The sequence below is a fragment of the Catharus ustulatus genome, chromosome 3, assembly GCF_009819885.2.
Source record: "Catharus ustulatus isolate bCatUst1 chromosome 3, bCatUst1.pri.v2, whole genome shotgun sequence".
In the NCBI taxonomy this organism is placed as follows: Eukaryota; Metazoa; Chordata; class Aves; order Passeriformes; family Turdidae; genus Catharus; species Catharus ustulatus.
The window spans coordinates 38889792-38907008 of record NC_046223.1 but is presented as its reverse complement, the minus strand read 5'-3'; the positions used below and the strand labels follow the sequence as shown (position 1 = coordinate 38907008).

At 42.1% G+C, this 17217-nt stretch overlaps 1 protein-coding gene across 3 annotated transcripts in view; it reads left to right on the top strand.

Moving 5' to 3' along the window:
• The first annotated feature begins 666 nt into the window (after positions 1–666).
• AGPAT4 (1-acylglycerol-3-phosphate O-acyltransferase 4) overlaps positions 667–17217 on the top strand; it is a 70730-nt gene continuing 54179 nt past the window's right edge. Inside the window, exons 1-3 of one of the 3 annotated variants that reach the window (XM_033055034.1) lie at positions 687–712; positions 10343–10432; positions 14650–14880. In XM_033055034.1, coding sequence (XP_032910925.1) covers positions 14703–14880 — 178 coding nt within the window. In that variant the 5' untranslated portion in view covers positions 687–712; positions 10343–10432; positions 14650–14702. Of the gene's footprint in view, positions 713–10342; positions 10462–14649; positions 14881–17217 lie in introns of all 3 variants that reach the window. The other 2 variants (XM_033055032.1, XM_033055033.1) reach the window with 2 other exon arrangements.

The following is a 17217-nucleotide window of genomic DNA, read 5'->3' as shown; positions in this document are numbered from 1 at the left end:
TGTCCCAGTGATGTGTCCTCCCAGTCACCATCACCTTCCAATGCTCTGGGTGTTTATAACAGACTCAGTTCCTGCTGTTCCCTATTCATGGAAGCTGCCTTTCACCCCACAATCAGAGCCTGGCAGCAAATGTTTGCTTTGTCACATAGAGTGAATATTGTGTGTCAGAGTACTCGGTGCTTGGATGGCTGCCACGGCATTCGTCTTTCTCCTCAGCATTCAGGCCGTGGAGTTCCTTGTGGTTGTCCGATTTCTACTTGAAGCGTCAGACAGTCACAGGTGCGCATCACCCCGCTAAGGGATGACGAGCACTCGGCTCCGATCAGCGCCGGAATGCTCAGGGGACGGGCGCTGTGCTTCGCCCCTTCCCCGGCTCCCCTCCCTCCCCCGAGCTCCCGGCCCTTTCTCAGCCGCGGCGCGGCACCGCCAAGTCCCGTTCTCCGCTCCTCAGCGAAAGGCGGGCGAGGCCGGTGCGGGGAGGGGTCGCCCCTTCCCACCGCCCCCGGAGGAAGTGACATGATGACGGCGGGAAGGGAAGGCGGGGGGCACCCTGTTCCCGGAGTGGAGCCGCCCGGCGGGTGGAGCCTGGCGGCCCCGCCCGAGCCACCCGCCCGCTCAGCCGCGTGCAAAGTAGTGGCAGCCGGTGCGGCTCGGCCGCCGCCCGCTCCCGGCGCCCCAGCGCGGCACGCGTGCCCCGGCCCGCCGGCGCCAGGTACGTGCTCTCCCCCTGGCGCCCTCCGCGCTTCGCAGGTGCGGGGCCGCCCGCCTTCCTGCGCCCGCCGTGCTGCCCCGGGCGGAAAAACCAGCCCCGAGCCAGCCCCTCCCTGGTGCTGCCGCCCCCCGGCGCGCTGTGGCGGTGAGGCGAGGGACCGGCAGCCGCCGCCGGGGCGTGCGGGAGAGGCGGGCGGTGGGCTGCGAATACAAGTTCCCTGGGTCTCCCCTGCCGCCCGGACCCGCGCCGTTTCTCCCGCGGCCGCCGAGAATTTTCCTAACGCCTGCGGGCCCCCTTTGTGTGGCGAGCTCTGCCCGCGCCGGGGTTTCCGTGGAAACGGCGGAGCTACGGCGGCCCAGCCCCGCCGAGCCCCCTCTGCCGCGCCGGGCGGCCGTGCTGCCCCTTCCACTCTTCCTTCGGCGTGGCGCGGCCGGCGGTGGCCGGGGATGGGGCGGGCGGTGCGGCTGCCCCAGGAATGGGCGGGCGCCGTCGCCCGCTCGCTGCCGCCTGCCCGGAGGCGCCGCTCCACAGCGGGCGCGGCGTGCCCCGGAGCGGACGGGCTCGGCGCGGGTCGGTCGTGGCGGCTGCTCCGACCGCCGTAGCCGGGAGTCCGTGAGCTGGGGAGAGGGGCAGTCTGCCTCCCTGGTGATGTGCTCACGTGTTGTGGGAACGCTGCCTTTCACCTGTCGCTTATGTTCATAAATATAATTAAGCCGAATTAAATAATGGCCGCGAACTGACTTAAGGTGTGTCGGCTGATACTGTGTGGTGAACATTATTTAAATAACAAGTAGTGATGTTTAGCATTTATTTCAACAAGTGAGCACTCACTCGAAAGGCTGAAAAGATAACCCGCGAAGAAAATCTGTTTCAACAATGTCACACCAAGACTTCTGGTCCTTATCCTTGTCACACATTTCTAAAAGTCATCTTTTAAGTCCCTGTGCAGACATCTAAGAATGACGTACCTTATGCAGGTGCTTGTGTGGGAGACGAGCAACCTTGCTGCCACATGAAAACTCTTTACAAGAAGGTAGAAGGATGCCAGAAACTCTCAAACAAAAAGACCCCAAGCATTTATTTAAAAACAGTAATGCCTCCAGCCCAGAAAGTTGTACCAGGAGATTGTAGCCTCAGCTTGTACTGGTAATGACCTCACACTAGAGTAGCAAAAGAATTAAAAACTGGTGGAGTAGAGAAACTGTTGTGAAACAACCTAAGCTGAAATTTGCAGCCTTTTTTTTTTCTCTAACTTCTCATGTGAAGGATAAGATTGGTGTAAATGTACGGAGGTCTGTTTGTATATGCCAGGGCTACTGTGTAAAGTCTGGCTGCATGGATCAGTAGAGTAGTTGATGTGCTCTCACTGTTTGCTGTCATTTTCTTTCTTTAGCTGCTTGTATCTGGTACAATGCTGTGGTTTTCCAAATACTATGGATTAAAACACGTGTTTATTCACTTGAGAAATTTGTGTAAATATTATGTGTAGCTTTGCTCTTCCCTATTAATGTTTTGCATTAACAATGCCTAAATAAGCTGTATCGAAAAATGAAACTGGAACTGTGTTTTATGGATGACAGGGCCAGGTTTCATGTGGAAGAATATATTGGGAAGCCTGCAAAGAAGAGAGAACGTATTGCAAGCTGCTTATGGATAAAGGTTGCTCTTAAGTAAAGTTTAGTTGTGTTGTTGGCAAGCACTTTAAAAGATTTTAGTAAGTGCCTCTCAACAAAGTGGAAGTAACATTTTAGGTGTGGAGAAATTGTAGAGAGAGGTTAGCACTTGCTCAGAGTCATAGAATAGAGTATGCTGTGCCCAGAGTACAGTAATTAACTGTGTTTCTTGAAACTCACTAGGTATCATTTTGGTGGGGAGGTTGTTTTTACGGTAAATCTTGCTCTGTCCAGCCCAAATGCAGGGGCACTGAAGCAGTGTCATCTCTCTCAAGTGAGGTGTGCTTTCCTGGAGCGATGGTTGTACATCACTCACAGTTTAATGGACTTACTGTACCATGACAGAGAAGAGTTTTGTAGGAGAAGGGCTCTCTTGCAGATGATGGATGAGAATCCTATATCTGTACTCTGCCCTGGTGAAAGGGGGGGATTGTTTTTTCTGTTGTGTACCCTTGGTTTTATTGCTGGAAGGTGAAGACTGGGAACAATACCTCTTCAAATCTCTTTTTGCAGGAAGACACTGTCACAGCTGTGCTGAGAGTAGCAAGGTACTATTCTTGTGTTGCAAATGAACACTTGTGGCCCTTAGAACTTGTATTAGTAATTTGGTCTTAAGTTTTAAGAATTCCAATTTCCACTGAATGATGTGGAACGTCACGTCCCTAACTAATGGCGTCACTACTACTGCTGTCGGTGTGTCCTGATAAGGGAGCAGATGAGCCAGAGGGCAACAGTGCATAGTAGGGCACTGTGCATGAGCTTTACCTAGGAAAAGCTTTTGCAGCTGTGGGCCTCACTTATTAGGGAAAATATTATACCAGTAAAGGTAAGTGTCTCATCAGGTTGTTTGGTTCAGCTGTACTGATTGCAGTGGGCATTTTGTAAGGGAAGCAGAAATGTGACAAAACAGTACCCTGTGTGCTTTGTTGCCTTTCAGCACTGTTATGTGGCAGCTGAGAATGTGTTTTTTCCCTGAAGTGCCCTGTGGGGTGGCCTTGCCCAGTGATTCATTTTCAGGTGTTTAGGAAAGTTTGCTCACCAGTCTGTTGTTTGGTGGTCTTGGGCTCATTCACATCTGACAATGGTGAGTAGCCTGATCACTTCTGACTAATGCTTGTGTGCATTCTGCTGGTCAGAAACTGCTGACTCACTTCATTTTCATGCTTTTCCCCTGCCTTCCTCCAGTGCCTCTAACAGGAGAGGAGGTAGGGTCCAAGGTGAGGTCACAGAAGGAAGAAATGGAAATGAATGAGTGACTCTGTGTTGTGGCAAAGATGAAGATACTGCAAAGGTGACCCCTCTTCGATAATGTGAGGAAAATATGCTAGATGTAATGGATTTGCTGAAAAGGCACATAAGCTATGTGTTAGGAACCGAGCAGAGTGGTTTAACAATTGTAATGAGCTCACTAGGAGATGCTGGGTTATGGTCCTGCTTGTGATCTGTTCTTCAAGTTGAACTTAAAGCCTTTTTATTTCTTAGGCCACTGTTTTGACCTTCTGCTCTTCTGTATGTTGTGTCATGTCTTGCCACAAAGAGCTTTACACTGAAATAATTTTCTTCTGCTTGCAAAAAGGCTGACCTGGCTTGAGGTTTCTACTGCAGCATAAATAAAAGGAACAGGGAAAGGCAATTAACCGGTTCTAGGCTGGAAAGGAGTCAGAGATAGAGGTCACTGAGAGGGGGGTTTACTTGACAGAAGGCTAGGATTTGCAGGCAAAGACAAGCACACTGGTTTCAGTTGTATGTAGGACTGTTTATTAACATCTGAAAAACGTCTGATGTGCACTAGATTTCCTTTTGATTGGACCAACAAAGTTAAATTTCAGTCACGTTTTCCCAGCAGGATCTAGGTGGATATCAAGATTTGTCCATGCTGGTTCAGTGGCAGATAATGCAGGTTTTTTCACCTATCAGAAAAAGGATAAGACTCGACTTTACATCTGCTGTTAAAGACAGGGAAAGAAATATATTTGGGGGGAGTGTACATAGGGAAATGGCCCACGATTTCAAGTGACAGCTATTTTGTGAAAGTTAAACTGTGTCCTGCTTCTCTCGCACATTGTAGTTTGCCTCTTATTACCGTGTTTTTGAGCAATTTGGAAAATGCTGTTACTGCAGATTGCTTTGCACTTCTGGAAGGTCTAGAAGCATTCTGCCTGCAAGCAGACTACAGTTGCACTTGAATCATTTATGAGGTTCCCCTCTTCAAGTCACAGGTGGTTGGTCAGGGGTTAATTCTGTGATTCTGGTTCCCTGTATGTGTTTTACATGCCTATGCCTCTGAGAATGTGCATAAATACTGCATTTCACCCCAAAGCTTCATTTTGAATTTAAGTCCTGTAAAAGTATCTCAAAAATATTTAGAGTAAGCAGGAAAAATGCTCAAAGCCAGGCTTTTAAAAGGACCTGGGCATATGCAGTTGTTCAGTGATGTTGTTGAAAATTCAGGTAGATGTTTATGTATCTAATGCTTAGTTGAATTCAAAAATTATAAAAATGTTCCTGGATTCTTATCTGCATGTTTAGAAGCTGTTAACATCTGCACACTTGCCATCCAGTAAAGTGCAGTCAGATCAAACACTGTCTCTGAATGATCTTGCTGGCTGTTTAAGGTGGTTTTAATGAGTCCTGGATTTAGGTGCTTAGAATATAAGATCATTGAGTAGTTACATCACATTTAGCTGTTTTGGAGTCATAATATTTGCTAAACAGCAAAGACAGTTGAAACTTGTTGAGAGATTTCTTCTGGCTTCAACAGAATTTGAGTCAGGTCCAAAATGAAACCTCCCTTTATTACTGGTGCCTGTGATAAAGGCTTTTATTCTCTGAAGTTCTCAAATTAAATCGGGCTGCTAGGGGACTGATGGGCAGGGAGAATGAGGAGGCTGAAAGTATTTCTAGTTCATGTTGTTGCAAAATAGTTCTGAACACTCATATCATAAGGCAGAGGTGAGTAAAAACTGATGTAGAATGGGACTGCTGATATGTGGGTAAACCTGTCACCATATTTATTCAGGTTTTTACTTGGCATCTGGATGTCTGGTTGTTTCCTGGGTAGGTGCATCTGAACTTTTCACTGCAGCTGGCATCATAATTTTTGGAACCATGCCTCCACATCTCAGCTATAAGATTTTTCTTTAAGTATTGGGTGTTAGCTCTCAGGGCTATGAGTTGGTTTTCTTTGAATAATAAATCTGGAAGCTTCATTCTTCAGTAAACTATTTTCTACAGAAATAATCATTAAACAATATTTAATGAATATTAATATCCTGTGTATCTCTGTCTTGGTGTGGCTAGATCTTTTGTTTGCATTGTCATTTCCAGTTTTGGGATGTGATTTTCATAAAGGAGAAATTTAGCTACTTCATACTCCTCAGCATCATATGATAGAATATAGACAAATTAAATCAATACTTAGAGGTTAAAAAAAGGCCTTGTGAGTATTTTTCTGTTAAATGTTTCCTTAGTATTCAAAGAGCATACAAATGTTGCTTCATATTAATTAAAAGTATGCAAATGACTTAGCTGAAGGAGACTGTCTCCTGTCACAGAAGATACAAAAGCCTTAGAGCTGTAATCAGGTGAATGGCACTTTTTGTTTCCAGCACAGTTAACAATGTCTTGTGATTTGTACTGGAAGCTGTTGGATTCCCTCATGGAGAAGGTCGATGCTGTTGGCTCACACCGTGTCTTGGAAGCATAAAGAACGTGGTCTGTGCCATGTACCTGTTGCATCTGTGGCAGCGTGGGCAGCAGGGCTCAGACCCATCAAATAGGAGAACATGGTTGTATCCAGCAGGGGCTGTACAGCTGCTCAAAGACAGGCACCATGTCAGAAGTAATCACACTGGGGTTTTGGGGACAGTAGAAAATTTGTTACCAGCCCACAGCTCAGTGGAAGTCACACTTGAAACCAGCAGTGGTGTATTTCTCAGCTCAGTGACTCATGCCCAATCTCTGCCGCTTTCCATTATTATTTTTTTTTAAGATTCTTGCTGCCACAAATGCTATGTTATTCTGTAGCTGCAGTTTCTGGGTTTTTTTTTAAATAGCACAACAAAGCCAAATGAGTTAGGAATTAGACTCTTAGGAAAACGCTTAGAGACACTGTCCAAAATTATTAAAATGTAAGTCACAATTCCAGAAAATTTAAAGAAGTCTTCATATGGAAGCAAGGAAAGAAAGTTACCTTTTTCCCAGTGCTGATGATTTTATCTTCTGATTGATGTCTTTGTAGCATCTGTCAACGCCTTTGATTCCTTCTCAGGGTAAGACTAATAGGAGAGATGTATGTTTGTGTGCACACATATGTAATACTGCCCACTTGGTGCTAAAGTTGTACCTGGTAGTTTATAGTACACAGCCATCCAGGTTGCTGAATACTTGACTTACATTTCTTGAGGAATGGAGAAAGGAAGGGAGATCAGCACATACATCCTGGGCTGCACAGAAGCATTTATACCTATTGCATCATGTACTTCCACTGAAGGTCCTTGTGGCATGTGTCCATTCCCTCTCTGATCTCTATGTGTGGCCTTTAAAAATGTGTTGCAAGGAAAATGTGAGCAAGAAGGCAAGTAAAGGAGTATGAAAAGTACTATTTTATATTGAAAACTGGAGCCTGGGGAAGTGGCAGGTTGTGGTTCTGGTGTTGGCTCTTCCGTGGATTTACCTTGCAACTTTCACAGTCTCTCTACGTAAGAGGGGAGCAGCAACAGGGATCTTTCCAGGTTTGTTTTCCTAGTGTCTTCTCAATGGCTGGAGCTTTCCTATCAGAGGAGATGGATAAATATAGGGAAACATCTGCAAAATTAACACTGTTTTCTAATCCTGTATACATGAAGGATTTGATCTTGCATAGAGAAATGGACTTGCTCATATTATTAAGCTTGCTGAGAGGATATGAAACTCTTCTGCCTGGATATAGCTGCTTTTGTGTTAAAGGTGTGTTTGTTGTACAATTGGAGTTAGGAGGTGATACTTTCACAGTCTAACTTTGCAACTCATTGTGGGTAAGAATAGGAGGATTAAATATTTGAAGCTTTGAAGTAAATGTGACCCATGTTTCTGTGTTGCCTCATGTATAAACGTGGTTTGGATATGGGGTCAGTATTTTGTCTGTTGAGACTGTATAAGCAGTTCCTGTTCCTTGTGCTGACCCTTTGTGTTGCTGTGAATGTAATTTATAGTTCTTAAAACAAGGTGAGTGCAATCAGTGCAATCAGTGGCATAAGCAAGAGGCCTCCTTTCCAAAGCTTATCTCTTATCAAGAGAATGTTTGGACTTCCAGCACAATTTTAAAAAGCAACTCTGTTTTTGTACCAGCTCCTGAATAATCCTTTGTCGGCCTTCTTCCTTACCCCCATTTATTTGGGCTCTTTTAAAAGAAATGTTTTTATAATAACCACTAAAGAGCTCAGTAGTTACTCTTGTGTTGGATCTGTTCCTGAAATGCCCAGTGTAGAAGAGGTGATCAGTGTGCCCTTGATGCTGGATAAGTATTACAATGCAGGTGGCAACATCCTGCTGTACTGCCCCTGCTGCCTCTGTAGTTTTTAATGTGTTAATTTCCTGTGTAAGGAGTGATAGTGTGGGTCTCACCCTTGAGAGATTTTTCTTAGGCTGTACATTGAGGGTAAATGCCTAGCTAGACTGACTCTGGTCTCTGTACTTCAAATGAACAGTTGCCCCAGTTGGTCATGACTGTTCAGTACAAAATTTTATATATCATAAATGCAAACGTATCTCTACTTACGGATGGGTGTAGGTGCGTTTATATTTGGTAAGGCTTTGTTTGTTGCAAACATTCAGAATCGGTAATTTAATAAACCGCCTGTACTTTCGCAGTATGCTGTAAGTCACTGAAGTGACTTTGTGCAAGCATCTTTGTGGGGCTGTTGTTGGCTCTTTTTTATAGAGTGCCAGATGACGGTAATGTGTGGCTCTGGTCACCTTTGATTAAGCGCTTAATGTTGTCCATGAAAGCAAGTATTAAATTGTCTGTGAGCACGTGATACAGTTGCATGTCTTACACCCTTTGTGGTTATTCACCTTAGTTATTTTTGAGGAACTATCCAGGTTGCTTTTGTTAGTGTCACAGCATAGCCCACATCCTGCTTAGATTGTCAGTATACTTTTTTTGTAATTTTTTTTACTGTTCAGTCCTGATGTCTTGCATAGTCCCTAAATTTTACTTTTGTGCGGTGCTGCCCTTGTTGTCATTGCAAGTGACTTTTTAAGTTAATGGATCCAGTTAAATTAATAATGTAGAAAAAGGAAACAGAGGGACAGTGGTCCCCAGGATTGAACTTGGGACTGAACTCTGATAAACTCATCTATGCCTTGAGTATCTTAGCACAGGTCTTTATTTTTTCCTGAGCAAGTTGCTGATAATTGTGCTTTATATATCTTTATATGCATATATATTAATGTGTTAAAGTACAGAAATCTGTGTGGGAAACAGTTGATCAGCAACACTTGGCATTTTGGAAAGAAGCAACTTGTCTTCCAGCGCTAGTTTTGTGAACTTCATGTTCTGCACCTGCTATAACTGTTGTTCTTCACCCTGATGTATTTTTCGAGGATCTCCTTAGAAGCTTGGAACAGAAGTCCTTAACTCCAAGGGGTTTATTCTTTCCAAATAAATACCTCCTCTCAGCATCAAGACCTGCAGTCTCTAAATGTTGCATCTCCAGGGAGTTTTGTATTGATATGTATTTAAAGTTCATCTCCCTCCTCCCTGAATATTTCATGCTTCTGGAAAAAGGAGCAAGACTGAACTGCTTCTCACCAGAACTTGGGCAGTTGCTCCCCATCTTTCCCACTCCTTCCCAGACTATGCATGCCTCTCTCAAACTGCTGTCATCCTCCCCACCTTGCTAATATAAGTATAAACAGTATAAACACTTTGCTATTGGGACAAGCATTGAGTCTAACAGGAGCTCTGCTATGCATTTTCCCAGTAAGGTATGTGTACACAGAGGACTTGTGTCCTGGCAGGCGTGCAGAGTTTGTGTAGCTGTTTTCCCTACATTAGATCACAGCAGGGAGAAAATTTAGAAGGGAGAAGGTGAAAGCATTATGCTGCAATAACCGTTTGAAAACTCCCAAATTACTTTTATTTCTTCTGTTATGTTTACACTCTGTTATGCAAATTATCTCTGCTCACTAGAAGATAAATAATAAGTCAGTTTTATAGCAAGTATATAAATTTGAAATTCTAAATCTTACTGATAGATGGTATTCATTCTTCAGCTTTTGAAACAGCCAGACTAACTGATCTTTCCGTTGTAACAATATGCAGCTCTGGAATGCAGGACTCCTCGTGAAAATCTAAAAGCATTCCTAAGTTCCCTTAACTTTGGGGAAAGATCTTAATATATGCTCAAGTTATTCCCCAATTTGGGACTTTTTGGGGAAATTGTGGTGGGTTGACCTGGGCTGGCTTCCAGGTTTACATCAAACTGTTCCCTCATTCACCTTCCTCAGCAGGACAATGGAAGAAAATACGACAAAAAAGTTTGTGGACTGAGATAAGGACGGGGAGTCATTCACCAGTTACCATCATGGTCAAAACAGACTCTACTTGGAGAAGTTTGATATTACTTATCATCAGCTGGCTGGTAACAAAGAAGGGCAGTGAAAAAATGCTGTAGTAGTTGCCTTTGGGGGAGGTGGAAAGTGAGGATATAGATAATAGATAATAGATAATTCAAATAGATAATTCTTCCTCCAGATTTGGGGGCTTTTTTGGCATAGTGGGTACTGATACAGTCTCCTTGCAGATGAATATACACATGGATGCAACCCTACTTTTGTTGGTTTGATGCTAACAGAAAGAGAGGGGCACAGGGGCTTCCTGTGACTTGCTTTGCATAGATATTTCATGTACAGCAGCATCGTTAAAATAGACTCTAATGTATATGCGGTGCTGCTGTCTGTGCTCTTTTCACAGAATCAATCAGATTGGAAAAGACCTCAGAGATCAAATCCAGCCTGCGACAGAACACCACCCTGTCAACCAGACCACGACATTGAGTGCCAGGTCCAGTCTTTCCTTTACATACCTCCAGGGTCAGTGACTCCACAGCCTCTCTGGGCAGCCCATTCTAATGTCTAATCAATCACCCCTTCTGTGAAGAAATTCTTGATGTCCAACTTGAACCTCCCCTTGCACAGCTTAAGGCTGTGTCCCTCTGTCCTGTCTCTGGTTTCCTGGGAGAAGAGGCTGGCCCCACCTGGCTACACCCTCCTTTCAGGCAGTTGTAGAGAGCCATGAGGTCACTCCTGAGCCTCATTTTCTCCAGGCTAAACAACCCCAGCTCCCTCAGCTGCTCCTCACAGGCCTTGTGCTCCAGACCCTTCACCAGGTCCTTTGCTCTTCTCTGGACATGCTCCAGCACCTCAATATCCTTCTTGTAGTGAGGGGCTTAGAAGTGGATGCAGTACTCAATTGTGGCCTCACCAGTGCCAGATACAGGGATTTTGGTGGCAACTGATGCTGACTTAAAAGGCACTACTGAGACTGTTTAATCTGACCTGAGCATATTTTCATGATAGTCTTTGTAACTCGTCCGTCCAAGAATCTGGTTTAGATGAGAAAATGCAAGAGCAGGCATCATCATCATAATCTGGTTGGTTGTTTTTAACTTGCAGCAAAGCATTTGAGGACTAAATCAAAGACTAGATGTAAGTGAAAACTTTAATGTAAGCTTGAAATATGTACTGAAAAAAAAGAGGTATAGTGCTGACTTTCATCTCTTTCTAAGTGGGTGATATCACCTCGATCTAGATGCTGTCAGATACATACTGTGTTGCTTTCCACAGTCCAAGAACTCTATATACTATGTGAACTTTGGAAACAGTGTGTGACACCTCTAAAAGTGCAAACAGTTGTGTTCTTTATGAAATCTCTAGTTGTAGTCTCAAAGCACTTTTACTGACTTGGAAGTATGAAATAGAACGGTTCATTGACAGCAGCCTCTGCTGGCATAGAGTTCTTTACTTGGTATCACTTCTATATCCTCCTGGTCAGTTAGTCGAAGCACAAAGAAATGCTGAGAGTAGTTGAAGTAGAAAACATGGTGAGTCTTGCTGAAGAATGGAAGTTGGAGGGAAAAGAGAGTCATGTAATTTGCTTTTAAACCTCAACTTCTTAGTCACATGAATAGATGCTTTTTGACTTGGTCCCTAAACAGACATTTGAGGTTTGAGTCTTTTGTTCTGTATCCAAAGGAAAACTGTTATTAAAGAAAGTCCCTATCTGGTTTAGATACTCTAGCTAGCCATTTTCTCCTAATTAATTTTAAGGGGTGCTTGATACAAGAGAGCTTCTTGGCAGCATTCTGGTCTTAATAGCTTCTGCTTCTGAGAAAATGCATTGATTGGCCCTTTTGTTTTTAAAAGATTGCTGTAATTTTCAGTCATTATCTATAAGGAAATCACTAATTTATTAAACCAACATCATGGATTAAGAATTAAAGACCTGACTCTTTTATCACTTCAGCTGATGTTATGTTGATGTTACCCATGAGGACTTTTAGGAAGACAAAGAATAAGTGTAAGTTGTTCCTGTGGACTCTTCACCCCGTGTTTCTAGACCTCATTCATAAGATCAGAACTGATGCTTTTTGTAACTTGTACCAAGAATAAATTGTATTGTTGGAGTTTGGGTAATAAAAACAGTCCAAAAAAATCTTAAAAGAATGAGGTTATGTCTGAGAAACAGAAACTTTAGCACCCATTCTGCACACAATGTTCAGGTTGCACATTTTATAGGGAAGACATTTCATTTAGTCAAAAGAGAACATTTCTCTTTGTAGTCCACACTTTTTGGAAAAGAATTTAAGCAGCGTCTCTCATTTCTTGTTCCTTTTGCAAGCAAGTTAGGTTAGATGCCTGTGAATAATACTGCTTGAGTAGATTTAGCTTGCCTTAAAGCAGCTCCCTGAAGCGTTACTGAATTGAAATTTGATGGCTGAAGGAGGAAAGTGAGGAATAATTATTTTCAGACATTCCATTGTAGCTTAATAAAATTGTAAGGCAATAATTATGTTTTATCAGGGTTATCTCATATTTATTTTATTTCTATGAAGTTTTATTTTAAAGACCCAGTAGGAAGTAAATGATTCACATAAACATAACATTTTAATAAAGTTTGACATCTGTTAATACTATAAGGTAACAAAAAAAAAAAAAGAAAAATTGCTGGGTTAATTGATGGACAAAAAGACTAATTATTTTTTTTACAAAGTCTGTCTGTCAGCTGCTTACTGCAGTAGATTTATGTTGTTTATATCAAATAGTGAGTTTTCAGGTCTTCACTAAGTAAACAGTGCTCCAGTCTTTATTTGTGGCTGCTGTTTCTATGTTTTATCCCATGTCTTACTGATCTCTAGTAATTATGTTAGTGTGATTCTTTGGGCTAGAATTAAACATGCAAACTAGCACAAAAAAACCCTTCTGATCAGTTTTAACCAAGAACAGTGGGATAAACCCAATCATCAGGGTTTTTAACACTAGAGTCTTTGAAACCATCCACTTGCAGGTAGCTGGTTGCTTCTGCTATGACTGTTTTAAAGAATGTTTTTAATTTAGCTTTGTCTTCTGAGTGTTCAATGGAAGGGTTGGAGAAGAAACTCAGCAGTGATTCCTGCTAGAAAACATTTCTTGTTCTGCTTAGCCTTCAAAAACAAAGCCTTTGGTCAAAGCCAAGCTGGTAAATTGTCTGCTACCCTAAGAGTCATCTTTAATAGGAAGGTTTGTTAAAGCTGGAAAAGCTTTTTGCAAGCTCCATGACAGTGGTTACTACAATGAATAAAGGCCTGTTCTGCCATTCTGAGCTACAGCTGGTGTCAGCTGTGGTACTGAATAGTACAGCAAGATAAAGGGAACAAAAGGGCACATTTTGTCTGCTAATAATAGGCTTGGGACTGCCATACACTCTTTATATAAATTATACAACAGTACTGATTCTCTTTCTTAAATTTTTTTTCATCTTCCTTGTGGTTGAAAACTGGCTAAATAACTTCCGAAGGCTCTGCAGCAGTTCTTGTGTGTGCTCTTTGCTGTGGTGAGCAGAGTCAGCAAAGGGCAGTAAAACAAATGTTTCAGGACACTGATCTCGACTCAGGGCCTCACATAATGGGGTCTCATATAAACTAAAAGGATAGGCGTAAAGATTTTTTTCATCAGTTAATTCCCTAGGCTGCTGACAGCTGCTGTTTTGTTATTGCACGTGACTGGCACATTCAGAAATACTGTCTCAGGGCTTCCTCCCTGGGAAAACTCTTCCACATCTCAGAGGAGGAAACAGTGGAAGAATGGAACAGGCAGAAGCACCTCCTGTCTAACTGTATTCAGATTATGGAGGGTTGTGTTTACTGAGAGATGTGTCTTCATTCTAGCAGTGGTGATAATAATGGTAGGGGGTGGTCAGTACAATATTTGATAGGTCAGAATACGCTGCAGAGGACATTTCCTCTGAATGCTCAATTGCTAAGGTTGGACTGGACCTTTCCAAAATTATTCAAACATTTCATAAGTAACCTTAGAGTTGATTCCTTTCTGGAAACACTGCTGGGTCATGGCTTAGTACTGTTATTGATGTTTCATTTCTAGGTTTATGGATTACAACTGACAGAATCAGTGTCAAGGAATAATTGAACAAATTGTGTGTATTGTACATAGCCAAGCTTTTATTCTCTTGCCAAAATCAACCGTTATTTGAGTATGAGAGGGGAAGAGGGCAATAAAGCTAGAATTAAGAGGCTGCTGCTACCTCTTGTTTGGGGACCATGGCTAGCATAGCTTGTAGAGAAAAGCACATCTCCTAATCAAGCTCTAAAGCTTGTGTTTGGAGCTGCTTTTGAAGATGACAGAGGTGACAGTGTATGTCTTAGAAAGTACAGACAATTAAAATAAAAATGTAAGTTTATATCAAAGCTGTCATATACTTCAAAATATTTGCTTGTATTTTATCGATGAAGACCTTATGGAATAGTATTGTAGTCCATGGAGTGGACTCATGCTCACGGGTTTTGTAGGGTTGAGATTGAAACTTAAAAATTTGTTTCCAAAGCCAAATGTAAATTTATTCACAAATACAGGATTCTCTTTTGGTTGTTATTTTTGCAAAACTGACATCAGGCCTTTTCCTACAGTAAATTTAACTTTAATTGAAGTGTAAGCATGAAGTCTGTTTTAAGTCTGTCTGTAGAAATAAATGCACTCTGTAACTGCTGATACTATTTGGTTTTGCAGGTTGTCTTCTGAATTTTGTGTCTGAAGGTACCCTCTTGCTTTCTCAGCAAATCATGGACATCGTTGGCTTTCTGAAGTCGCAATTCATTTGCCACCTTCTGATCTGCTACATATTTATAGTGTCAGGACTGATCATTAACTTCATTCAACTCTTTACACTTATACTTTGGCCAATCAACAAGCAACTGTTCAGGAAGATCAACTGCAGGCTGGCTTACTGCATTTCAAGCCGTAAGATTTCTTTTTTTTTAAAGTATTTTTGTATTTTGTCTTGAGGGAATTGCTACAAAAGTTCTGGATTTCAAAGCCTGTGTGAAGGTCATGTCTGCAGCACCTGCACTTGTTTGAAGAGATGTATGCCTTGTCGAAGTGTCTTCTTGTGCTGAAATGCTTAACTCTTTTATAGTGGGATACTTGCTTGACTCAGTATGTTGAAGTAAGATTGCTTCTCATTTGACTGTCCGTCATGTTTCATTAAACCAAATGAGAAATATTGACCAAATAATGCACCTCAGCAAGTTCAGCTATTATCTGTAAGGCTTACAGTGTTAAAAAGTCACTTCCAGTAATGCATTCAATCTTATCATCCGTGATTTTGCTTATGATCTAGGTGTAAATGTTTCCTGTGCAAATCTTATTCAGGACTGGCAAATAACAGAAAAAAAAGGGAAGAATCTTTGATTTCATGTGCTTCTTAAGCCAATTATAAACTGTGGTATTTTTAAATAGTATTCAGGTGTTAAGCTGAATCTGTATGTATTTAGTATATCCATGTAGTTATAATTCAGAATACAGGAGGTAGCCTGTAACCAGTTGAAAGAAACAGGGATTAGAATGATACTGATTTTTTTGGGGGGAGATGAGGGCATGAGCTCAGGATATTGTAGCTAAACCAGATCTTTGAAACTGCTGTGAGATGTGACAGTTGACTGGCACTCGACAAAACAGGCAATTCCTGTACAATGAGTGAGAGCTGTACCCGTTTGTGTGTTCTCTATTAGTCGGAGTTTGGTAGAGTCTTTACCTGACAACAGTAAATTATCAGAGCATGTGCAGTTTTTTTGTTATAATCAGTTTGCTTATGTATTTGCTTTTAAAGAGCTACAACTGCAGTTTCAGCGTTTTATTGTACTGCTACTTCATACTTCCACACAACTGCATTAACTTAGAGCAGAGAGAATTCTTCACAGAAATTGTTATAGAAATGCTAATGTACCCACATGCGGTATTTAGGAGTGTGCTGTTAAATGTGTCCACCTTCCAGAGAGATTTCCCTGGGCCTTTCTGAAACTCAAAAGTTCTTTCTTAGAAGGAAACCATTGCAAAATGCATGCTTTTTGTTGCTCCCTGAAGATGATTCAAGTGAAATGTCCCTGTCAATGCTAAGTGACTTGAGGATGTTTTCATACTGGGAAAACAGCCCTCCAGTACAGCATTTTAACAATTCTGCTGTAGAAATGCACCAAAATGATTTCTTTCAAGTAACCTTTTCTGCTACTAGAAACCTGAAATGGAAAAACATTGTTAGTATTCAAAATAAACTGTATGAGATAGAAATCTGTCACATGCCTCAACTTAGGGGCCACTAGGGATTATTTATCTTTCATCAGTAACTCTGATGAGCAGCTATTCAAAGCATTTTTTAAAACATGCTTTTGACTTAAGTTTCAAATGCGTCAGAGTATATAGGCCCAAATAAATTGGGGATGCTGTTTTATTATTTCTGTAATGGAGAGATGATGTTCCTCCTGAAAAATTTAATTTTTGCTGTGTGTATGTCCCTGAAATAGTGAATTTGCAAGTAGTATTCATTTGTATTTATGAACAGTGGCATGGAATATGGCCAGGTTTTATCTTTTGCCTGGCAGCATAGTGTAAGTTTGAAACCATGGCATGTAGAAGATACTGTGCAGCTGTATATAGGTATATATTATTTTTTTTATGCAATGCCTTCTGGCCCATTCTTGTTTTTGGCTAGCTAGTGCAGAGATACCAGCTATTCTACAGTCTTCAGGCTGAATCCTTCAGTTTAGCTCAATCTAGTCTGATCTAGGGGATGGACAGTATGGAAGAGGGAGCAGTCCTGCATGCCTGTCCTTGGTGGGGCAGATGGCTTTGTACTCAGGGTTGCTGATCTAGTCTTCAGTGTTGATGCCACTGGAATAGTTTGTGTTGTGAGGCTTTTGCCCAGTCATGCTTAGAGCAAAGTATGTCTTGGTAAAAGCTGTTTATTTTAGCTTTACATCAGAACAAGCTAGCATTTGATGAGTCACCCTTATCTGAGTGATATTTGGAAAGGGGAAAATGATAGTTAATTTGAAAATATTTCAAAGAACTAAAGACCAATTAATCAAAATGGATGTGTTTTTGGGGGGCACTGATGTGGTGACTAATAAGTCAGATCTGTATGGATCTGATGAAAGTCATGGAAACAGCCTGCAGTTGGAGACAATGAGGTTCAGCATTGGAGAATATAAAGATGCATGTGCTTTTGCAGTGGTGACAAACATCATGTTGCCTTGAGAGGCTGATACAACCTGAGTCACCAGGTCAACCAAAGAGTGAACT